The 26,244-nt window shown below is 38.8% G+C and overlaps 1 protein-coding gene across 4 annotated transcripts; it reads right to left on the bottom strand.

Moving 5' to 3' along the window:
- Positions 1-1,735: 1,735 nt before the first annotated feature.
- On the bottom strand, positions 1,736-23,570 carry LOC148873228 (clathrin interactor EPSIN 2-like). 4 transcript variants are annotated; one of them, XM_088964414.1, is made up of 14 exons: positions 23,215-23,570; positions 21,738-21,857; positions 21,321-21,372; positions 21,106-21,185; positions 20,942-21,020; positions 20,707-20,790; positions 20,397-20,542; positions 19,696-20,067; positions 19,046-19,087; positions 18,810-18,905; positions 18,588-18,739; positions 3,792-3,979; positions 2,752-3,601; positions 1,736-2,620 (listed from the first exon to the last, which is right to left on the bottom strand). In XM_088964414.1, exons 2-14 carry the CDS (start codon positions 21,770-21,772, stop codon positions 2,124-2,126), a joined length of 2,673 nt encoding a protein of 890 aa, XP_088820540.1. In that variant the 5' UTR covers positions 21,773-21,857; positions 23,215-23,570; the 3' UTR covers positions 1,736-2,123. The 4 variants fall into 4 exon arrangements, with proteins under 4 accessions (XP_088820540.1, XP_088820542.1, XP_088820541.1 ...); XM_088964416.1 differs by having other exon boundaries at positions 23,242-23,554; XM_088964415.1 differs by having other exon boundaries at positions 21,738-21,869; positions 23,215-23,550.
- Between the last annotated feature and the right edge of the window lie 2,674 nt (positions 23,571-26,244).

The following is a 26,244-nucleotide window of genomic DNA, read 5'->3' as shown; positions in this document are numbered from 1 at the left end:
TACTCGACGAAGTAAGTGACCTTGCGTACATCAGGACCGCAACTTACCAGCAAAGAGTAGCTCGGTACTATAACGCCAGGGTCAAGAAGTGGAACCTCCGCGTTGGTGACCTGGTCCTTCGTAAAGTTATGGTACTTGAGCCCGGCGTTGGCAAGCTCGGGCCTAATTGGGAAGGACCTTACTGAGTGAAACGAGTGCTCGGGGAGGGAACGTATGGGCTCAAAACCCTTGAAGGGAAACGAGTACATCAGGCATGGAATATTGTCAATCTAAGGGAGTATTACCTGTAGTCACTGAGCAGACCACGGGTCACTCAGAGCCCAAGGACCGAAACACTGAGCTGACATGAACCTCGGCAACATATGAAGACCAGCCCACCCTTTGGCATGGGTGGATAGACTGTAAGTCACCTCCACTTGGCTTAAGATCCAAGAAGAGAAAAATCTTAAAAGAAGAGAAAGCAAGTTAAAATAAAGAATTTTGGTTGCAACATTAGAACAATTCTTTAAATAGATGTATAGTTGTCCTTTGCCATATAATTAATCAAGCAAACTCCCAATCGATTTAATCTCTAATGAGATAAAAGTCCAAGAGATAGTACCCATGAGTTGTTCAGATCAACACCATTCATCCCATTCAACACGAATCCACTTTTGCTATGACACTGTCGTAGCGAAAGACAAACAAAAAATCATGACTTAGGATCTACTGCAGTGGCCCCTCCAAGAAGTCACTCCATCTAATTCAAGGTGGGGCGAACGGGCAATATCAGCAAATCAAAGGCTTTGATTTACTTGTTTCAATATTGGGCTACGACAATATTACAGCAAATGTGGGTTGATTCAACACACCCTGTTTTTTACTTTCAAATAGGGGTTGTGGATACCCAACCCCTTCAAGTCCAGAACAATGACACCAAACAGTAAAAGTATAAGCTGAGATATCGAATTATGTACGAATAAAAAAAAGTCATATCCCTAACCTCTAAAGACAAAGCCATCCATTAATAAATGATTCCTCCGCGATGGATCTTAAGTAATTGGTCCCTTCACGCTGATGATTGTCAAACAATCGCCTTGAATCAGCATACGGCCGCAATGAACACAATCCCCCACTTCATGATTGCCATTAAAATAAGAAAACGGTTAACAAACGAGAACCGCAACATCTGATTCTTGATCTTGTCTGAATTGTAATCAGATGTTATGATTTTTCGTCCAAATTTAAAATGGGCTTGACCATTTTTATGGAAAGATCAAATATGGGGTTGCATGCGCCCTCCTCCCCTCACCTTACAATGCCAAATAATAGCTTAATTTGGAGAGGGGACGGTACCGGTCATGCCTCCGCGGCTTGTGAATCCTCAGCCATGTATGATGAGATTGTTTTTGAGAGAATGACTGATCAGTCCAGTTCAAAATTCTTTAGCCCCAGTGCCCCACTGTAAGGGAGATGGATGCCAAATCCACGGGCAGGATGCAATTTATAGGAGGGGGGCTGTAATTTCAGAATTCAGCATTGGGCTGTACTTCTCCCATTGTTTTTTGTACTAATAGTTACACGGGACAAAACCGGAACAAAGAAATCCGCTTCCTTTGAGTTTAGCGACGGTACGTCCATCAATGGTACGTATTCTATCGTGATTTCCGCGAATGCAGACAGAGACAATAATCGGAAGTGGCAAATTTCATTCATATAACAGAAGAAAAAAGCGCCAAGTTTGTTTGCAAGGAGGTATCAAAAGAATCTCGGATTTTATTGTTTAAGTATGCCATAATATAATTTTTTATAGTCACAATGAGAAAAGCCATCGTCGTTCGTACACAATAACAGCTGTAAGGAACAAGCAACCCTACAAACTTTGGAAACCAAAATGGTTTATTACGAGGAAAAAGAAAGCACAAAGATGAATAAACATATCGGCATATGCCATTCTTACAATAACTCTCTACAACTTCAACTAGCGATCTAAGAATTACAGCTTGGAATGGAAGAGCGCTGCAAGGCCCGACGACTGGAGGAGCATCGTAAAAAGGATATGAAGTTATCATAAACTCACAAGGGGTCAACAACATCGATTCCTTTAACCAACATTTTAGGTGTATGGGTAAGATGACAAGAACTCATCTGTAACCACCATATGGTTGTTGAGTATAACCACCTGTCCCCATCATTGGATTGTAGCCACCTGGCATGGTTGGTAATCCAGTAGGAGGACGCATTTGGATAGGCTGTCCCATGCCCATATTCATCCCCATACCCATGCCCATGTTCATCCCCATTCCCATAGGTTGATTTATGCCACCACCACCATAGCCTCCCATTCCCATGCCAGCACTAGGACCATTCATGCCCATGCCCATGCCCATGCCCATGCCCATGCCTACGCCCATTCCAGCACCCCCACCCATGCCCATGCCTATGCCCGAATTCACCATAGGGTTTAGAGGCGGCGTAAGGACACTTACACCAGCTCGGCTGATCCCAGAGCCAGATCCCATGGCCTTACCCATGGTAATGGTAGATGTTACAGGATTTGCAGCAGGTTTCTCCTTTAACTTCTCCTTCCGGTTAATGGACTCAAAATCGATCCCTATATCTGCCAAAGGATTAATTTTGGCTGCAGTGACAGAATTTGAAATTCAGTATTGTGGACAAAACAAATGTTAAAAAACGGGAAAGCTGTGAAAAGGAAACAAAAAAGATTGAAAACATTCAACATTTGGCCCAAGTAAAGATGCAAGCACTTACGTCCAGATATATTCAAATTGACAAGCCCTCTGCTTAGTGTATCAGCCCAAACTGTAGACTTGGTCTCAAACTTGTCTTTGGATGGTTGAGGCTTAGCTGTCGGTCCTGTTGATACAGAAAGAGATGCCTGTGAACTTGTTGAGGCAGTTGGTCCCATCTGTGGTAGCACACTCCCCATAAGATTGCTGCTTTGCTGTGAAGGTAGTCCAGTTGGGGCTTGAAGAGTTGCTTGTGAGGCTACTGGTCCAGTTGGAGCATGGAGAGCTGCTTGTGAGTCTACCAGTCCAGCTGGAGCTTGAAGAGCTGCTTGTGAGGCTACTGGTGATACAAATCCCAACTGAGGGGCAAAGTTCCCAGAAATGTTACTGCTTGGATATGCAGGTGGTCCGGTTGGAACATTAAGAGCTACCTGTGGTGCTAGTGGTGTGGGTCCTGACTGTGGAAGGAAGCTTCCAACATTAGTGCTTGGTTGTGCAGGTAGTCCTATTGGACCAGTGAAAGCTGGCTGTGGAGCTATTGGGGCTGTAGGTCCAGATAGTGAAAGGATATTTGCCAAAACATCAGTATTCTGGTTTGAAGGTTGCAACTCTGGGGGCAATAATTGTGGAGTTATTGAAGGGAGCTGATTGGTAGAGATGTCAGGAGGTGCATAAGTAATGCCTTGAAATGTGTCTCCAAAGTTGAAGTTTGAAGCATTTTCCACCTTTGAAGCAACTGGATTGAGAGGTTCAGCACCTTGACTCGTGATTGGTTGGACAGGACTTACATGGGTGATCGGCTGCTGCTCTAGGACACCATTTGGAGATGGTGTAGCCTTGAAAGGAGAATCACCAAATGGATCGTCAAAAGGCTGTAACAAAGTTGAAAGATGATAACATATTTTAGCTCAACAAAAAAAAAGGAAAGGAAATCATTATAGGTCAAGGACAACAAAATGTAGGATTTTTCCTCATCAGAAATGGATTTCAAACCTCACAGAGAATCTTGGAGAAAGCAATAAAAGGTCTAAACCCATATATTAAAAAACCTATTGTTAATACCTGGTTCAAGACAGTTGATGCAGAAGACAATGCCACAAATGTGGATCCAGAATTTGAATTCAAGTGTTGATCAGCTTCAGAGATTGTGGTTGAAGTTACTGGCACGAGGGCCAATGAGTTTGATGAAAATGACTCTGATAAGGAGCCAAGTAAGTCCACCTCTGCACTACTTACAGTAGGTGTGACAGCTAAGCAAAGAGAAACAATAAATCAATTACCAATTGCAGAATGCTTTTTGTGCAATTATACATGCTGAAATAGCATATCATAAAATGATGAAAACCAGAAACATTTACCAAATTAAATACAATAAATTAGCCTAATATATAATTAATGCAATAATCCTGTACTGATGAAATCCTAGCTTGCAACATGATCAGCTAATCAAATAATATCGAGTTCTCTGAAATCACAATTCATGCTGAAAAGTGCCCCCCAACCATATGTCATGCCCCTGGAGGGAAGAAGAGATCATTGGCAAAAGCAGACACACCTTTGGACCAGCTGGATTTTTTGGGAGATCACTCACTCGTACTGTGAAACTAAACATATTACTGATCAATTAGCTTCTTTTAGTGTTAAGAAAGAGGTTTAGGAGCAATTCAATCAAATTAGTCTTTCATTTTAGATAAATGCAATTATGCTGGAGTTATAGGAGTTCTTTTGTAATTTTCACCATCCTTATATAAGTGAAATAGATGGGGCACATGATCCAAGGCAGATTCACAGCCCAGTCTCTCACCCTTCTCATATTTTTTTCCTTATTTCTCATCTTCAAACCTTTATTTTCTGATCTGTTTACTGTATTGTTTTAATTGCATTAAAATCACTACTTGGTACTGTGTCATTTGGACAACAATGGTGGTGTTCATATGTGTTTCTGGTAGCTGTAATTGGTTTCCTTACTCATCAGCATTGGTCTAATTCATCTTATAGGTGTTTTGAACCATGGGCGTTTATTTTTATAAACACTCCACATCAGCACTAAGTAAGCATGGGGTTTCGCCACCTACCTTTTCTGTTTGGTTGGGGTGTTTGTAAAAATAAATGCCTACTTTAAACACCTTGGTTTATGTGGAAGCTAGCATTGCAAGAAACATTATTTTGGTGTTTCTTGCAATGGTGTTACCGTTTTTTACCTTTTTGTCTATGCGGCACCTAGTGCACCTAATGGTGCCTAACTGGCTTAAACAAATAATAAAAAATGTGCACATCATCCAATATCACTTTAACGATTTCCAAGGCATAAACGTTTCATGAAAAAACACCCACATTACCAAACACCCTCCTTATGTGTTCCCTTTATTGTGTTTCATAGTCCTTGTGGTTCTTGGAGATGGATGCCTCAAAAGACATAAAGTTAGGAAACTGTAGCCATGTAGGAACTGGTAAGAGTTCCACTGTCCAGATACAACCGTGAAGTTAAATGGTAGATTGGTAATAATTATTTGGAATGGACACAGTCAGCTAAATTGTCTGTTGAAGGCCAAGGAAAGTTGGGGTATCTTACCAGGAAGGAACCCAACCAGGTGGATGATCCTGCATATTCCTGATGAGAGCAGGAAAATTTATTGGTTATGTTATGTGTGATTTGTTGTATGCAGCCCCATACATATAATAAGGATTAGTGCTACCTATTCTCAGGATGATAACACTGCCTGGATTTATCAGCTAAGGAAGGAGGCAAGTAGCATTACACGGGGAGAGATTTGCAAGTATGTGCTCTCTTCATTACAGACAATTTGGGAGGTGGATCATTCAAAGGCTATTGAATGGAGGATGTGGATATTGATCAGTATCTGTGAGACATTAAGAATAAAAACCATGTATTTGAGTTCTTGGGAGGGTAAAACCGAAGTTTGATTTTACTACACAACATATTCTAAGTGCACTAAGCTTATTCTATAGTTTAGGGGGAGGAAATCCATAAGGCTGCCATCAGCCAATTTCTTGAGAAAGATCACCCTGCTCTTGCCACTTCTACATACAATCTGAGAATTTGAGGAAAGAGTAATAAGAAGGCAGGAGTTGGACCATTGAAAGAAGCCCTGGCACATTAGAGATTGTTCATGGTAGCCTCATCCCCATTTGAAACTAGAATCGTTCAAAAGTAGGAAGAAATTAGTGCTAATATTGATACGCTTCAGAAATAGTTATCAAGGCGACGCCTAGATGACAAGACACCCTTGGAGGCTAGCCTCACCTAATCACCAAACAGTTTTGCATGTTGTCTTGTGTTATAAAATACTTATATTTTTAAGTTTTGAGATTATAATTATAAAATAGACATTAGTAAACTAAAATATTCATTTTGTGTATTTATATACTAATTTCTTTTTATTATTTTCTTATTTATTAGGGTTTAATCACCAAAGACATTGCTAACTGCTGTATCGAACACTCAAAAACCTGAACCAATAAGGAAGAACTTAAAATTTTGTCTAATCAACATATTTCTTCCATCTTATCTTTTCTTCTTTTCCTATAACAAAAATAAGGGTTCAGCCCCTATATTTTTTGAATTTTCTTTTCTTTCTTCCTTTTCTTGTTTATACTTTTCTTATGGAAATTATGGATAATTATTAAGGAAATATGGTTATGGAGCCTAGGGAATTACCCTAGGATATATATTTTTTTCACTTAAAAAGCCATCACGTAGGCACCCCCACTGTCGCCTGGTCTCGCCTTGGTGCCTTGAAAATTATGGCCTCAGACTGCCTCTACTCATTCCATAATTGGTATGTTATAGGAAATTTATAGATTTGTTGGAGAAGCTCAGAGAGCTTCCACCTCTTTTGGACCTAGTGCTTCTTCCAATTGCCTTTGCCAACTCAGGTAATGTAATTATTGGGTGTACTCTCATGCCTCTACACTTAAACCTTAGATAATTGATTACGGTGTTTCAGACCATATCTCCACTATGACTTCTCATTTTGTTTCTTATAAGTATGCTCTAATAGGGGAAAAATCATTATGGCAGATGGATCTCATACCCCAATATCAGGTCTGGGTGAAGTGCCAAGTGATGGTGTCTCTATTAGCTTCATTCTTCATGTTCCACAGTTCCACAGTAATCTTTTATCTAATGATTCTCTTACAAAAAATCTAAATTGTTGTGTAACTTTCTTTCCAAACTGTGTGTTTTTCAGGACTTAAACATGGGGAAGACAATCAGAAGTGAGCATGAACTTAATGGTGTCTATCTTCTGAATCAACCATTTCAACAGATTTTGGCATCAGTCTAAATCTCCTAGTGTCAATTTTGACATTTCCTTTTGGTCTAATAAAATTATGGCACTGTTTCTCTTGGTATTATATCTTTTGACTCCTTAAAGTCTTTCTTTCCAGTTTATTTTTGTCTTATTCTAGTCAGAATGCCCAATATGAAGTGTACCATTTATCCAAGGATTTTAGAAATTTTTATAATATGGATGATTTCTCAAGATATATGTTATATTTGATGAAGAGCAGGGAGAATTGTTAGGAATTTTTATAATATGGTGGAAATGCACTTTAAAAGGAGAAGAATATGATAATGCCAGTTAGTCTTTTTTTGTTGGATAACGGTACTCTTCATCAGACCTCATTTGGCCATACACTCAGAAAACAGGCAGAAAGAATAGGCATGTTCTGGAAGCTGCTAGGAGTTTACTTTTCTAACACATTAAGGTTTTGTGAGGATGCAATTCTAACTGCAGTTTACTTAAAGGGCATTTGGCAAGTCTTCCCGTGGGGTCTTTCAAGCTTTTCAAACCTTGGAAGACCACAATTTGGTCATTATCCATTTGGCAATAAAAGACAGAAAGCCAGAAAGACCTGCTCCCTAGAAAGCTTGTGGAAGCCAAAAACAACTGAAAATCAAGAAGCTTAAAATGAAGCATTATGGTCTTTCCGCACTTCAAATATCCTTCAACTCCATTTTTAATTGCCTGGTAGACCAGGATACTTAAAAAACAGTCTTGGTCTTTAAAGACAAGTTCCAAAAAGATCAGTAAATCTTTTGGTCTACTGGGCTCTTCAAAGGTCTAACTAAAAAGACTTGTCAAACACCTCTTAATCAACAAATTGCCATCATGAGTTTTGTAGCTATAGTTCCCGCATCAGCTTTTGCATCCAGATGATCATCCTTTCCATTTGCTTCTAAGAGTTTTGGTTGTGTATGTTTAGTCCACAATTCTAGTCCTAATTGTGTGAAGTTTGACCCGAAGGGGTATCAATGTTTTGATTCTAAGTGATGACTAGCCATCACATCAACTAGAGAGACCAAAACAACTAGTCATCGCCTTACCACATTAGTAACACTACTTAGAACTTACCCACTTCATCCTCACAAGAGCATCACAGGGTGGGGTGATGCAATGTAGATCTTTGACTAGTCAACAAAAAATAGGGACTATACTAAACACCCTGCGGTCAATTTTACAAGTGTTTTTCATTCTCCTTTAATTGTTTAAAGTAAAATAAGAAAATGAAAAAAAAGCATTCCCATCGCTCTGGTATCGAGGACCAGTAGACCACATACCATTATGAAGAGTGTAATATAACATACAAAAAAGAAAAAGGAATGGAGGTTCGATTCCTATGTAGAAAGAAAGAAGTTCAATAATAAATCCTATTCAGAATGTCAATTTGAAGGCATAATTATTTTATTAGTTTAAAATATATTCTGTTAGGGGACACGAATCGAGCTTTTCACAAGTTAATCGAGCTCAACTCGTCAAAAGCACGATTTGGCTCGATTTAAGTCGAGCTTCGAGCCAAAACCAAGCCCAATATGTAGGCTTGTTTGCTAATCGAGCCAAGCTCAAGCCTAATGAAGCTCTGCACATGAGGTTTACAAACCTAACTGAGCTTATATTATATATAACATTTTTAATTTATATATATATATATATATATATATATAATAACAAAAAAAATATATGTATATTTTTTACTTTTTTATATGTATAACAAGAAATAATTTTTATATGTATATATATACATATATATAATTTTCAAATTTTTATATGTATAATTTTTTACAATTATACTTTGTTATCTTTTATATGAAGTGTTAGCGTAAGGGTATTTCTGTCTTTATACCTAGATTAATGTTGCTGATCTGTAATGTTATGTTGGAACCAGTGCTCCTAACTTAAATAAGGGCACATATGTGTTTTCAATCATTTTTAATAATATAAGTTCTATCTGGTCGACTGGGAGAAGGTCATGTTGAGACTTCCAGTTCGAACCAGAATTTCCCCTTCTCTCTTTCTCTCTTTCTTCCACCTTTCTACCTCTTTCTACCTAACTGATCTCAGACAAATATAATTCTAAGGCAGGCTGAATCATAACATGGTATCAGAGCTGATTGAATCTGCCTAGATTTCTATTCTCTGCACACCCTATCTAGGGTTTCTCCCTTTTTTTCTGCATTCGACTGGAGATAAGGGAAAGGGCTGAAAAGGAGTGATCGCCCTCTTCCCTTGGAAGTTTCTATGCCTCTAGTCAGGTCGTGTGTGGTCGGTTGCTGTGGTTTCTAAAATCGCCCTCCCCTGAACGATGAAGAAGAATAGAGGGCAAATCTGTGTGGTGCAGTGGCTGTCGTGTGTGGACTGATTTCCTGTTCGTGTGGTTGTTACTTCAGTGATAAGGTAAGAGATCTCAGTGCATGATATCTGTTATGGATCAAATATGAAGTGTGTTTCAGACCATATGCTAGGGTTTTAGACAGTAATGTGCTAGGGCTTATGCTAGTTTTTGTGTATTTCGAAGAAAGAGTTATTATCATATAGTTGTGAGATTTCAGGTAGTCGTAGGAGTAGGGTTTGTGGTGTAAAGAGCACACTTTTCAGCAACAAGTGCTGAAACCAGTGTGACAGGTGTGATCTAGTTGTGTGCAGTGTGCAGAATTCAGTGGTAATAGAATTCAACAAGTGTGCAGAATCGGTAATAACATAATGGGAGATAACAGTGATTGTAAACCTAGTGTGATGGTGCCTACAGACTACCTGAATGTTCAGATGATCTCTATTAAACTAAATGGAGAGAATTATGTGCCTTGGGCTAAATCCGTCAAAGTCTTTCTGAAGGCAAAGAAGAAGGTAAAACACATAAGAGAGGAGAAACCCTCCACTGACTCTGACTCTCACGAGTATGAAGACTGGGAGCAAGATGATGCTCAGATTATCACATGGTTGTGGAATAGTATGGAACCCAGGATTACTGTAAACTTCATGTTTCTTGACACGACCAAAGATGTGTGGGACCATGCAAAGAAATTGTATTCGGGTCAGGACAATACAACCAGAGTGTATTAGCTGTATCTGGAGTACTTTAACATGCAACAGGGCAATCGGAGTCTTGAGGAGTATTATGCCAACATGAGAAACATACGTAACGAGTTGAATGTCTATCCCCCTCTCACTTCTGATGTCAAGATTCAACAGAAACAGAGAGAACAACTTGATGTGACTAGATTTTTGGTGGGACTGAAGTTTGAATATGAACCAGTACGGGCTCAGATATTAGGAGGATCCTCTCTTCCCTCCTTAGAAGAGGTATTTGCTCGACTCCGGAGGATTTCTATCGGATCTACTGAGAACTCTAATATCTCAGATAGATCTGCCTTTGTTGTATCAAGAGGCCGTGATACTAGAGGTGGAGCTAGAAGAGCTCAGTCTGGCCGTGGTGGTGGTAGTGGTTCTGTGTATGGGCGAAGTGGCAATGGTGGGCCTACTTATAATTGTGGTGGTGGTCATACTGGGGCAGAGATTCAGGGGGGATCCCGAGGAAGTGCACTCATTGTGGTATGGATGGACATACCATTAACTATTGTTATGATCTACATGGTCCACCCTCAACCTGGGCCAATCATGTCGTGACTGGTGACTCAAGTTCCAGCTTTAGACAAGAGAATCATTCATCTGATCAGATACCTCCTACACCCACAAATGGTCCCGTGAAGGAGATGGTGAGTGTTCCCTGTGATGAATATGAGAGGTTTATCCAATCACAGCAGAACACGACAACTTTCACTCACTCAGGTATGGCTTGTCTGGCATCCACACCCAATCCCTGGATCATTGACTCTAGAGCCTCCGATCACATGACTGGAACTCCAGGTGTGTTTTCTTCCTTATCTCATTGCTCAACATCACAATCTGTCACCCTTGCTAATGGTTCCACATCCTCAATTTGTGGTGTTGGTAATGTTGACCTAGATCATGTATCCCTCTCCTCAGTTTTGTAGGTTCCTAAATTGCCTTTTAATCTTATGTCTATCAGTAAGCTGACCAAATCACTTAACTGTTCCATTACCTTCTATCCTTCTATGTGTGTTTTTCAAGATCTCAAGACGGGGATGAAGATTGGTGGAGGGCATGAAGCTGGTGGACTGTATTATCTTGACGGTAGTGGTGGTAGAACTTCAACAGCTCTCTAGTCATCCCTTTCTCCTCTCCAGTGGCACTGCCGATTTGGTCATCCGTCGCTAAAAGTCTTGAAGTCTTTGGTTCCGTCATTGAGTCAATTGTCTGTTTTGGATTGTGAGTCGTGTAAATTTGGGAAACACCATCGTGTTCCCTTTAGTTCTAAGGTTGATAGCCGTGTGTCAAGTCCTTTTTCTTTAATTCATTCAGATGTTTGGGGTCCTTATAAAGTGATGTCATATAATGGATACATATACTTTGTCTTTTTTGTAGATGATTTTTCAAGGATGACGTGGCTCTATCTAATGAAAGAAAGAAGTGAATTGTTTACCATTTTTCAAAATTCTATGCTGAGATTCGTAACCAATTTGGTACCCACATCAAAGTTTTCCGTTCTGATAATGGCCGCGAATATTTATCCTCATCATTTCAGGAATACCTGGACCAACACGGCATTATACATCAGACCTCATGTACCTACACCCCACAACAAAACAGGGTGGCTGAGAGAAAGAATTGCCATCTCCTGGAAACAGCAAGATCCCTCATGCATCACATGCATGTTCCCAAACCCTTTTGGAGTGATGTAGTGCTTACCTCATGCTTTCTAATTAATCGGATGCCCACGTTCATCCTTGATGGTCATTCTCCGTTTCAGGTCTTGTTTCTCGCTTTGTCTCCGTTTCCTCTTACACCGAGGGTATTTGGGTGTGTCTGCTTCGTTCATAATCTGGGTCCCGGGAATGACAAGTTCGATGCTCGTTCTCTTAAGTGCATCTTCCTTGGCTATTCTCGGACCTAGAAAGGGTATAAGTGTTACCATCCTAGTTCTCGACAGTCCTTTGTGTGTGCTGATGTCACATTCTTTGAGTCTACTCCGTTCTTTTTGGGGTCCGGTGATGCTTCTTCCTTCTCATCACCTCCTCTTCCACTTCCCGTTGTCGACCCTCTTCCCTTGGTTCCAACCATGACCAAACCCTTGCCTCCGATACCACCACCTGTTGAACACCCATCTATCCGTCAATGTGTATACACATCGCCCACGCGTACCAGCTACTACTCCGGCTACATCTCCGTCAACAGATCCGGCACCAGACCCGCACTTAGCATCTAAGCTTGACCCCCCATTGCTTTGCGGAAAGGTAAACACACTTGCACCCTTCATCCTATTTCTAATTATGTCTCACTTACTCACCTTTCCGCTTCCCATCGCCAGTTTGTCACCTTGTTATCATCAGTTGTTGTCCCTAAGGATGTCCAGGAAGCCCTTGCCTCTCCAGGGTGGTGCCGAGCCATGGAAGAAGAACTCTCTGCCCTTCATCATAATCATACTTGGGACCTCACTGCTCTTCCTCCTGGGAAGCAAATTGTTGGTTGTAAATGGGTTTATACGGTTAAGTAATTGCCTGATGGTAGTGTTGAACGCCTGAAAGCGCGATTGGTTGCAAAAGGGTACTCCCAAACCTATGGTATTGACTACACAGAGACCTTCTCACCAGTTGCTAAGATAGGGTCAGTTCGTGTTGTGATCTCTCTTGCAGCCATGTATGAGTGGCCACTATATTAGCTTGATATCAAGAATGCCATTTTGCATGGTGACTTACTCGAGGAGGTTTACATGGAGCAACCTCCAGGGTTTGTTGCTCAGGGGGAGGATGGTAAGGTGTGCAGACTAAGGAAGGCTATATATGGGCTTAAACAGTTTCCTCGAGCATGGTTTGGTAGGTTCAGTGAGGTGGTAAAGAAATTTGGTATGAAACAGTGCAAAGTTGACCATTCTGTATTTAATCATGACTCTCCGAGAGGAAAAATACTGCTGGTGGTGTATGTAGATGATATTGTTATTATTGAAAATGATAACATGGGTATTGACAGGCTAAAGACTTATCTGCAGGATCATTTTCAGACAAAGGATCTTGGTAAGCTGAAATACTTCTTGGGGATAGAGGTAGCAAGATCCAAATATGGTACTAACCTGTGCCAGAGAAAATATGTGCTTGATTTGCTGGAAGAAACGAGCTTGTTGGGTGCCAAACCAGCTGAAACATCCATGGACACAAATACCAAGCTAAGCAATGATATGGGTGAAGTGTTTGAAGACCCTGGCAGATACCGACGACTTGTGGGTAAACTGAACTACCTAACCATTACAAGACCAGACATCTCATTTGCGGTTAGTGTGGTAAGCCAGTTCATGCAAAAACCTCTGATTCCTCATTGGAATATAGTTCTGAGAATTGTGAAGTATCTAAAAGGGGCTCCGGGTCACGGTCTGATATACAAGAGTGGCGGAAAACTTGAAATAGAAGGGTATTCTGCTGTTGACTGGGCATGTTCTATGTCTGATAGGCGGTCTACTACAGGCTATTGCACTTTCCTGGGAGGTAACCTGGTGACATGGAAAAGTAAGAAGCAGACGATTGTGGCAAGAAGCAGTGCAAAAGCAGAATATAGAGCTATGGCGCACACCACTTGTAAATTAGTGTGGCTAAGGAACCTTCTAAAGGAAGTAGGGTACAACACCAACACTCCAATGAAGCTCTATTGTGATAATCAGGCTGCAGTTCATATTTCCTCTAATCCGGTGTTTCATGAAAGAACCAAGCACATTGAAGTTGACTGCCACTTTGTGAGGGAGAGAAGGTGTTGAATGGAGAACTAGACACTACATATGTTAATACAGGAAATCAGTGGGCTGACTTATTTACAAAAGGCTTGAGTCGGAGAAGAGTGGACTACATATGTAACAAGCTAGAAGTATATGATATATACTCACCAGCTTGAGGGGGAGTGTTAGCGTAGGGGTATTTCTGTCTTTATACCTAAATTAATGTTGTTGATTTGTACTGTTGTATTGGAACCAGTGCTCCTAACTTAAATAAGGGCACATATGTCTTTTCAATCATTTTTAATAATATAAGTTCTGTTTGGCCGACTGGGCGAAGGTCATGTTGAGACTTCCAGTTCGAACCAAAATTTCCCCTTCTCTCTTTCTCTTTCTTCCACCTTTCTACCTCTTTCTACCTAACCAATCTCAGACAGATAGAATTCTAAGGCAGACTGAATCATAACATGAAACTTGGCTTACTATCATGCTTGAGCCAAGCTGAGCTCGAACATACAAGCTTTTGAGTCAAGCCAAATTCAAGCTCATGTCAAGCTCGAATTGAGCGTGAGCCCAAATTCAAGCCTGATGTTTTTCTACCAAGTTGAGCTTGAATGGCCAGATGTTCGGTTCAGTTCAGCTCAAATCCACCCCTATATTCTGCACATAACTTATTTCAGTGTAGAATTACAATTAAAGACATCAAAGCTAAGACATCTCAATTTTGCTCCAAATTATATACTCACTAGTGAATAAAGAAAGATAGCATGATCCTTAATGAGAAATTATCTTAACAGTTTCAAAGGTCAGGCAGTCTCCTACATGGAGGAAATATTTACAACTAAAATTGTTGTGCTTTACAGTCAAAACTGCAAAGGATAGATGGTTTTTCTTAATTGAGGTTAAGGCCCATAATCATGCAGTGCTACAGTAACAAGTGGTGCAAACATGTGTTAGACAAGATAGTAGGAAAAAAAGTGAAATAATTGCCTCATCGACAGTTAATTCTGCAAAATCACACTTAGCCTATGGAACAAAATAGCGTATTAGACAATGCATTTATAGGATAACTATGCAACAGCAGTCTTTGGCTCAGCAATTGTCTCTAACCTACTAAAATAGCGCATCTAGAATAACATTATCCTGTCTAATGAAGAAACTAAAGACTGCATTGCCACTATTATCTCAAATTCATAAAGTCAAACTCAACATAGTTTTTGCCAGGATCTATGTTCAGTTGGGCATATGGATCTCTGATATATTGATTATTATGTCCTTAACAAGAATCTTGAAGTTTCTTAGATAGATAATCACAACAATGTTGTCTACTAGGTTTACACAAGACATTCCCCGGTATAACTGGCAGGAACAATGAGAAACCAGTTGAGCCACTGAAAAGAAAAGCATAAAAGAGTGCTTGTAAAGATAAATTCAATCTACAAAAAGACTATTCATTAAGGACCTTGGCATTTTCATTAGGAGAGACCATTAGGCTAAGTACCTTGTATGTTGATATATTTCTTTCGGCTATCAAACATACAAAGATTTGGAGTAAACCTGCCCCGCATAGGGTGGGTGGTTTGTGCCGGGAAAGGCACCTGGATAGAATTAATATTTATGACTTATGAAATGCTGCAAAGAAAAAGACCTAATTCGTGCCTTTTCCCCCCACTAGTGCTCCCTCTGCAAAGTTAATGGTGAGAATTGCTATAACTTACTAATCTCCTGGCCCTTTTCTTCTTCAATTTAGGAATGGTTCTTTTCTTTGTTTGGGTGTAGGTGGAACCCTCCGCCTAATGTACAAAGCTTATTTGCTCCTACGTTTGTAAGATGGTCAAATAAGAGGGGAATAATGCTCTGCAGGTGTACAAGGGCAGTGGTTTGTTGGACAATTTGGGAAGAGAGGGACCAGAGAATATTTCTTAAAAAGAAAGAAGTGGAGAAACTATCATTAAAGCTATTACCATGGTGGTCCACTGGGTGAAGTCCTTGGGTCTATTCAAGGATGTCTCTGGGGAGAGGCAGTTGTTTCTGCACTCTTTATGGAGGTGGTCCCCACCCCCTAGAGGTTTTATTAAGCTCAACTTTGATGGTAGCAATCAAGGCAATTCAGGTCCGTCTAGCATAGGTGGAGTGTTTAGGAAAGAGGAGGGAAATGTCATTCCCTTCTACTCAGGTCCAATTGGAATTGGGGACTCTTTTAAGGGCTGAAATTGTGGTGGTTATGGAAGAGATTCAAAAGGCTAAGGAGCTGAATATCAGGAAATTGTTAACTGAAGGTGTTTAAAGCTTTAAATAAGCTGGCTCCAAAAAGAAGAGGAGGCAGGATGGTGGTGCTATACATGTGAGAAGAAGAAAGCCATTAAATTGTTACAACAGAGGTGGCTTGCAATTGGGTCAAAAGAGATGCAAATGCCTTTGCTGATACACTAGCTAAAAAATGGGAATAGTTTATTTTGGGTTGTGTTGTAACTCTATTTTATGTTAGGGAGGGCTAACAGTGTTTATCCCTTCCCTCTTCCTTTCTTTTTTATTGTACTGAATTTCTTCTTAATTAATGAAGGTGATTTTATTTTTTTGATGAGTAAATGAAAGTGATTTTGTTACTGATATATATATATATATATATATATATATATATATATATATATATATAGACGGAGAGAGAGAGAGAGAGAAAATGCTTTCCACCTTTCCATAAAAATAGCATAAATTCCATGATGACAATTCATAGATGAGACATCAATCATGGAGACATGGACAGCATAACGAACATTGGCATAGCATCCAACAAAAAGCAAACAGAGAAACATCAATGCCTGAAACTAGGTACTTTTGATGGATACCCTAGAGCAACCTCTATAGAGAGAACCTCACCAAATCCCACATACCACAATGACCATGTTATTGTACACATGGTTTAAAGTATCGATACAATACGCCCCGTATCGGGCATATCGTATCATATCTTTTGAAAACGATACGGTCTGAAATGCCTGTTTCCAGGTTTTTAGACCCCCAACTTTTTTTAATAATAAAAAGCACGTTTTAAGCTTCCCAAAAAACCAAACTTAGAAAAAAAGCTAAAAAAAAGGTGTTTCGGCCATTTCTAAGTACTGATACGATATGGCCGAAATGTGTATTGTATCGATACTTTGAACCTTGATTTTACATACAGGAAAGTTATGCACCAATGTTGCTGAGGCTTCAAGTGGAAACCAGGCCAAGTTTAGTCGGAGAATGCATCAAGAGTGATAGCAGCTCTAGTAGTGGTTACAGTAACACTACCAACCAGGTCACTGAAATGCAGAGCATTCCTGGATGGGCTATCAAATCTAATCCCAGCACACAGAAAGCATCATAACAGACTAAAGCTTCTTGGTAGATTTTGCGAAGGGGACAAAAAAAACACAGTACATACCCACTAAACGAGGAAGATATATATGCTCCCAAACAGAATCAAGTAGAGTAACTAACATGACTTCAGACAATGGGGATATGGTGGCAGATGGTCTATCCAGGCAAGGGGCAGAACCTCAAAATTAAGAAACCTTCTGGAATTGGTTACTTTTGCCATAGAAAATAAAAGGAACCATGTTCATGGATAATTCAGGTCTCCCTGATATGGGATAGATGTCTTCTTAGTATTGGTTTTCTACGTTCTATAACAAGTCAGGCTTGGGTTTAAGGTCCATGGCCCTCTTTCAACATTTATGTACTTTTTTCTCTTTGGGGAAGGGAAGATTTTTGAGGTTAACACATATGGGAAATTGGGTTAAGACGCAAAGGGTTTTTCATGCCCAAGGCACAAGGTACATGGCGAGAATGCACCTTTTGAAGCAAGGCACAAAGTTCTTTTAAAAATTCAAGAAAATTGCAAAAAATAAAATAAATAGAAATATTAAAATAGTATTAATCAAGAAAAATGCAAAGTTAAATTTGAACTAAATCTTTTAAAAAGCCTATTCAAGGTTCAAAAAATCAATATGATACGCCCCATATTGGGTGTATCGTATCGTATCTTTGGGGTCCCAATACGCCTGTTTACAGGTGTTTTGGGACCCCACTATTTTATAATGAAAAATATGGGTATTAAACTACCCAAAAACTAAATTTTGAAAAAAAATATTTCTGCATGGTTCAAAGTACCGATATGCCTCTGCCGATACACAGAGGCATATCGATTCTTTGAACCATGAGCCTATTGCCTCAAATTAAATTACATAAACATTACAAAATTAAACATATTCAAAGTGAAAATGTAAAAAGAATTTCAAGCATGTGAAACTTTTAATCTCCTTATTTCTTTTCCAATCACATTACTTTAAATAGCTAATGTGATGTTAAACATCTTGTACTCCTGATTCTACAAGCTGTTTTATACTGAGCCCCTTAAGACAAGCCCAAACAAGTTCATGCTACAGTTTAAAATTCTTAACCCACACATTTAACATTGACTGTGTAATTTTAACTATAGTTCCTTATCTTTTGAAAAAAAAAAATTATTGTATTAAAGGATGAAGGAACAGCATTAACAAAAGTGGCAAAAAGTGCAAAATTAGACCAAGGCACATGCCTGGTCTGAGGCACAAGTCACACCACACACATGCCTAGGCACACCAAGCTCACAGCTTTTGAAAGGGGCTGCTCCTGGGCCTAGGCATGCCTTTTAAATCACTGATAACCATTATCCCTTTGTCTCATATAACTAAAATTTTACGGTGGCCATTCTCCAGCTGTAGTAAATTTAAGGACCCAGGAAAAAAAAAAAAACACTACCTGAAACTGAAGCACGTGGATCAAATTCATCAAAAGCACTAACTTTCTGGTCTGCAGAAGTACCCAGCACAGCAGCACTGGTTTGAATCTGACTTGTGCTTCCAGGTGGAGATGATGTTTTAGGAAGGGCTGCTGTTGCAGTTTCTCCATCCCTTTAATTGAGAAGAACATTAGAAATAATTAAGAATGGCTGAAATTAGAAGATAATGCAAGATAACATACCTTTCAGTGTGAACAGGACCACGAGCATCATTTATTGCTTCTTCATAACTAGGAGGAGCACCGATATTTTGTTCAGAGAACTTCCTCTCAAGCCGCCTGTTAAGGAAAAAAATACAAAGAAATTATATGCGCTGAAAGATCTAATTGCATTTATAATTACCTTGAAAACTGGAAACATAACATCCAAGAAAGTAGGCAAAATGGTAGTTGGCATGCAATTCTAGTTAGAGCTTCACCTTACATCTTGAGAATAATCCTCAGCCCTGGCACCACTGCTTCTATAATAAGAAAACAAAACAATTGAAATGACCATGAAAGTCAACAAAATAGAAATAGCAACAGTAAGCATATTATTGACTCAAAGAAACCACAACATAATGACTAGACCTGTTCATGGGCCAGGTAGCCCGACGGCCCGGTCCACACCCTGGTTGGGCTTGGTCATGTAGTTAGGTCCGTGGGCCTGACCTCAGGCCCAAAACACCAAGCCCGACTAATTTATATAATATAAAATATATAATATTTATCATAATATATATTAATAATTTAATATATACAATTTTTATTTTTTTCTTTATAATCTCTCTCTCTCTGTTCAGCCGCTTCAGCGATAACAGCAGCATGAACTTTAGACTTCAGGCTCGGGCTCGGGCCTTAAAAAAATCTGTTAAGAGTGAAAGCCCGGCCCGAGCCGGCCCATGAACAGATCTAATAATGACATGAAACACATCTAATGAGATACTTATGCTGCAATCAATGAATTAAAAAAGAATTGGTCTCCACAATGACACTGCAAATGAGAGTTAAGTAGTTCTATAAACATAAATGCAAATGTTTTTTTTGTCAGAACAGTAATGGAGACTGATCATGGAAAGTATATTTATACCGAGATGAATAGCGATTATCATCATCAAAGGTGCGTTCTTTATCTCTATCAGAACTCCTACTTCTTGAGCCGTACTGATAGTCATCATTGTTTTGACTTCGACCCCTGTAATCATCGTCCCTGTAACCATCTCTACTATAGTGGTCATCATAGTCCTTGCTATAACGATCTCCATCCCTATATGAGTCCCCACCTTTACCATAACGGTCATCATCCCTATGGCCCCATTCTTTTTCTCTTTCTCTCCCATAGCCATTTCGGTCATCATCTCTACTTCCATAACGGTCATCATCATAACGATCACCATATCCTCCTGTAGGCGAATATGAACTGGGCCTATACATTCCACCTGTTGAGGATACACTGCGAAACCTACGAAATATGAACATAATGTCAGAAATATCTCTCTAGACAACTGCCAGTAAGGTAAATTCAAGCAACACTTTAGAAGCCATTTATTAGATAAAAAACATAGGTAGTTTACTCATTACATTATAGACACCAAAATCATGGAAATTATTCAAACAGTTCCTAATATCTATAGAATGCTTAATGGGGAGAAGAATCAATATCTTCGACAAATCTCCTGTGAAAGTATTTTATCATTTTTAAATTAGACATTGTTTAGAAATTTGTAGGAGCTTCTGATAAAGCATATAAACAAAAACATTCATCAAAGTCAACCATAAAAGTGGACTTACTTGTCCCTGTTAGCAAAAGCCTTCTGTCTAACTTCTTGAATTCTTTCTTTATCATTCACTAGTAAGACAAGACTCTGAGATTTTTTTCTGACATTGCTCCCTTGATCCCTCCCGCTAGAATCAATGTATTGAAAATCAGACAATGTCTGCAAAATGAGGAATAACTTCTCATTATTACCTCAAGTATGTAGACAACTATCACCATATAATAGGCAAAAGTTGCAGAAAACTCTAATTATAAGATTAAAGTTATCAAAAAGGAGCTAAGGAATTATTTATCAATAAAAGGAATTAAAGAATTAGAAATTACTGATATTTGGTATGCATGTTCCCTGATCTCATCTATGACACGTTCTGACCCATGAGCCACTAGGTATTCCAAAACAGTCAGTGCCTGAAGCCCCATATGAAGAGTTATTCAGCACCAGCAAAAAAATATATATCTTTTGTGCTTGTTGATTGTATAATCAAATTAACAAACGATTAAGTAATAACAAGAATTCACTAAATGGCCATGCAGATTAACAAAGTCCAATGTTGCAAACCTTGTACACATGCCGCCAATTCTTGCCAGTGTCATTTATCCTCTTCCAGATGACTGCCATTATCATCTGGTATTCATGACTGCATAGATTCACAGAAAATAAACACCTCTAGGAAGAAACAATAAGAAAGGCCAAATGGCAAATATTTTCTTGCAGAAACTTACTAATTTCTGGTAGCCTGTGCAATATCTGCTAGGTGAGATCCATGAGGACCCCATGGTTCATTGCTAGTAGCATCAAGGACCTGCAAAATAAAACAAGAAAAACATCCATCTTTTATGCCTTTGACCTCGAAGAACTATAACTTAGAAGCAAAAGTTGTTGATTAGACAGAAATATAAATAAACTTAGATGGATCAATTAAAATTCAAGGTTCTACCTTCTGTTCAATTCCAGGAACTTTCAGAACTTTCTTGTTCACCTCTCTCTTGCTGCAAACAAAGAATACCATTAGTTCTAATGTTGCTGGACATATTTATACACCACATAGACAGTCATACCAAGATGGAAAGAAAGAAAATACATGCAAAATAAATAAATAAAAAAAATGGACGGTCCCCAATCCAGCCATGAGAAATTTAGTTAGCATGGTATTTCCATGTTAAAAATCCATTATTTTATCAGTGCACATCTGATACATTTCTTCCTTGCTTTTTCCTTTCTCTATTTCCAACTTTTCTGTCTAAGCACCAGTTTTAGGGTTATGAAACATATCATATTCTCAATGTAAGGCAAAATTCAATATCATGCAGCAAATGAGACTAAGAAAGTAAGCATTATGAGGAGATTTTCTTACAGGTCTCTAACAGTTTGATCAAATGCCTTCTTCATGGTCACTGCAATCTAACTGCACAAATCCCTTGAATTGAATATCACCAGAAATTTTGTGCGCTGCAATACAATCTCAAAGTATCACCTGTAATAGAAGCTATTTACAATTAAGCAACTAGAAAGAATTACCAAGTGACTAAAAGACGCAACAAGCAACAAAAGGTTTTCCTACAAGCACCATAATGTTGAACAGAAAGCTGCAGAAAGAGAAATGAAACAAGTGTTGTTGAAGAAAACAAAAACATATAGTAAATCCCCAGACAGACAAATTCATCTACAACAGAGCATAAGAAAAAGAAACTACAAAAGAAAATATGGTAAAAACAACTCCTAGATAAGAATAAACAAAATGAAAATAATTCCAATCAAAAAACAAATGAGGAGTGAAAGAAAGCATATTGTACAAAATAAACAAACAAATACCTAATCTTAACCACATCATTATAGAAGCTAAATTATAAGGTAAATTTAAAACGGCCCAAAATCATGATAGCCTTGTTAATATATTGATCCAAATAAATCTAGATCCCGTTAAAACACTGATATCTATTGAAAACCAATACAACTCTGACCAATCCTCAAACAAGCACCTGAAGGAAAGTAGCAAAGTCTCAAGGTTATGAATAGTTTTTACTGCAACCAACTCACAGACAATAAGTCTTAGCTGAATTACATAAAATTACAGTAACCACAAGTTTAGAAACCCCAATACCAACCAAATCTACCAAATGTTTAAAACAAACCACCTCAAACTATAAAAAGCAAGCACTTAAACCCATCCACGACCTAGATTAAAGATGAAATGGTAGAAATAACAAAAATGTAAATAGAAAGGTCAAATCAAGAATCAAAACCATCTAAAAATAGCTAATCAAAAGCAAAATCTACAAAAAATCATTGGGGAAATGCAAAACAAAAGGAAAATCATGTCCGATCTGTAATTTGAAATATTTATATCAAATAAAGAACTCCAAATCACTCGAATCAACAATAGATCAGTTGCGAGATGGACAACAGAAAAAATCTTTATCAAAAAAATGGGAATTGAAATCATAACAAATCAAGAATAAAATATCTAAAGCTAGCTAATCCAGAGCAAAATCTACAAAATATCATTGGGGAAATGCAACACGAAAGGAAAATCATGTTCAACCGCAATTTGAAATATTCGTATCAAAGAAGTAATTACAAACCCCTTGAATCAACAACAAGTCAGTTGCGAGATGAACAACAGCACACATCTTTATCAAAAAAGTAAGAATTGAAATCATAACAAAGTACCAAACCCCGAACAAGAAGCAATACATCAGGAGCTAAACCTCCAAGAAGCTGTTTTTCCAATCAAAACCCTAGAAATTCTCAGTGTACGAATGCAGAAAACAAACCCAACGCCGAAAAAAAAAAAGAAAAAGAAAAGAAGACGAGATCGAATTCGGACTCACAGAAGACCAGACTGCGAGAATCAAAACCTGCAAACAAGCGTCGGTGGGATTAGAGGATCGAAGGACAGATCTGCCGGTGGAGATCGAAGAGAGATCGTATGAAACAGAATCTAATAGGAGTGAGCGAAAATCGCGTAAGAGCTCTCCAAATCGTATTGTTAAGGGCTTTTTTTTCTCTCCTCTGTCATAGAATTCGGAGATGGAATGAAGTATTAGACGCGACCAAGACAGCGCACTGTGAATGCGGAATATTAAGACAAATTTTTTAGGGGTCTGATTTGGGCAGCAGGGCACATCTCATTTTTTGATTGATTAGGCTTTCTACCAAAAAAAAAAGATTAATTGAGATGTTATGTAAATATACATATATACATTAGTAGATAGATATAGTCTAGAGTACATACCATTCCAACACCCTCCCAACACAATCGAACACCTAACATCTTCACTTTTATGATCGGTCCCAGTTTCATGACAAGATGTGCAGTTTCATATTATGTTGGGAGGGTGTTAGAAAGTGTTTGGTTGATACGTAATTCTTATATATTACCTGTCAACAAATTACGTTCCAACACCCTCCTAATATGAAACCATACATCGGCACGAGGGGTGCGCTCTTCCAGCAAATGGCATCATATAATGATTTCATAGGTTATTTACAATTTAGCCACCGCTATTAGGCTGAAGGAAGAAAATAGGGTTGTAAAGGTTTTTCTACAATTCCCTTCCTTTTCCTGTTTTTTCCTTCAAACCAAACATAGAGTTAGGGAAAGGGGGCTCGGAAAGGCTGACATGTGGCCTCTCACTGTGAAAAGGCAAGTGGGATCTCTTTCACACTCTTGGTAAATAAATGTCATGTCTAGATTCTTAGCACTATCTATTCGGCCATGTTATTTTAATCACTCCCTCCTTCCCTTTCCCTCACCTCTCTGTTGCTATATCTCTTTCTCTCAGTCAAGAGTTTGTTTGTCTTCATAAAAAATTGAAAAACCAAAAACCAAATTGAACCGAGAAAATCAAGCAGAAATATGCGGTTAATCAAATTGATCATCTCAGTATTTTGAAAAATTGATGAACTAGTTTGGTTTTTGGTTAACCTAAAAAAAAAATGGTGGCTAACTAAACCAATATCTATCTATCTATCTATTTGCACTTGGATTAAGTTGAGTTCTAAGTTAGGATGGACTTGGGTCAAAGATTGATTGGGCTGGGGACAAAGTTGGGCCTGAGTTAGGATGGACTTAGGTCTAGGCTTGCTTGGATGCTAGGTTGAAATGGGTTTGGATTTAAACTTGTTTGAGTTTGGGACAAAGTTAATTCCAAGTTAGGATGGGCTTGGGCCTAAGCTTTCTTGGATGCTATGCTGAAATGAGCTTTGGTCTAAACTTGCTTGGGTTTGAGACTAAGTTGGGCCCTAGATTAGGATGTACTTGGGTCTTGGCTTGCCTAGATACTAGGTTGAAATGAACTTGGGTCTAAACTTGTTTGGGTTTGGGATTAAGTTGGGCCCTAGGTTAGGATGGACTTGGGTCTTGGCATGCTTGGATGCTAGGTTGGAATGGGCGTGCGCCTAAGCCTATTTGGGTTTGGGACTAAGTTGGGCCCTGGGTTAAGATGGGCTTGGGTGCTAGGTTGAAATGGGCTTGGGTCTAAACTTGTTTGGGTTTGGGATTAAGTTGGGCCCTAGGTTGGGATGGGCTTAGGGTCTTGCCTTGCTTGGATGCTAGGTTGAAATGGCAGTGGGCCTAAGTTTAGTTTGTTCAATGTTTAAATTGGGTTATATTCGAATTGGGCTTGGGCTAGAACGAATTCAGGCCTTAGTGAGTTACTAGGTTGAGATGGGTTTGGGCGTAAGCTTTCTTGGCTTTGGTCTTGGGCTGGGCCCTAAGTTGAGATGGGATTGGACTTGGGACCATTTGGCCTTGGCTGAATTGGACTTCTAGGTGGTAATGGGTTTGAGCCTAGGCTTAATTGTATACTACGGCAGAATGGGCTTGGGCCTAAGCTTATTTGGCATTGGCCTAGGTTAGGCTTCTAGGTTGCTATAGGTTTGGGTCAAGGCTTAGTTTGACAATAAGGGGAAATGGGCTTGGGCCTAAGCCTATTTGGTTTTGACCTATGTTAGGCTTCTATAATGCTATGGGCTCATAATTTAAATGGGCCTGGGTCTAGATTTGGATCTTCACCTTCTAACCCTCTACTTTGCTTCTTCGTTTTTCTTCTCTATTTTGTATTTTTTTTTTTTTTTGGGGGGGGGGGGGGGGGGCGGAAATCCTAAAGAACTAATCATGGCAGAATTTTAATGACTCTTCCACCTCACACACTAGCTAATTTCCTATCTTACCTCCCTACTTTGCCATCTCATTATTCCCTTTCTCACTCCTTTCTTTTATTTTTAATGTTAGAATTAGGATTGGTTTCAGTCCATATCATGTGACTTTGTCCTGCAAATAAGGACCAAAATAAATTTGATTAAATTAAGCTCCCAAGGCCTTCTCACGATCTAGGAATCCTTATACCCAAACACTTTAGTTCACCCATTTTCAAAGAGAAAATGAGCTCTAGACGCCTCTCTTATCTCCCAAAACCAATGATTGATCCAAAAATTATTTTTGTTTTCTTTCTCTCTCTTTTTAAGCAAATCCAATTTGAATTAGCCTCCCTTTTATTTATTTATTTATTTATTTATTTTTGCATTTTCTACCAAAAAATTAAGTTAAATACTATCCTAACATAAGCCAACTACTTGCTTCAAGCAACCTAATAACATCTTTCTTAATGATTTATTCTTACGACATTGAGCATATAGTCTCAAGCTTGATCAATTAGATAATAACACCCTAAAGCTCACTCATAATAACATCCTAATAGCCTCAAGCTTGATCAATGAACTAAAAAAAACCTAGAACATCCTAACCTACCCCCTACTTTCTTCACAGTTTTGCTTAACTAAATATCTAAAACTCACTCCTAATCTATCCAATTTTATTCTTAATTTCTACCTTCTATCTTTTCTCTTTTCTTTTTTTT

The sequence above is a fragment of the Nelumbo lutea genome, chromosome 1 (genome assembly GCF_056320005.1).
Source record: "Nelumbo lutea isolate HS-2025 chromosome 1, American lotus-T2T, whole genome shotgun sequence".
Classification (NCBI taxonomy): domain Eukaryota; kingdom Viridiplantae; phylum Streptophyta; class Magnoliopsida; order Proteales; family Nelumbonaceae; genus Nelumbo; species Nelumbo lutea.
This window is presented reverse-complemented; position numbering and strand designations above follow the sequence as displayed.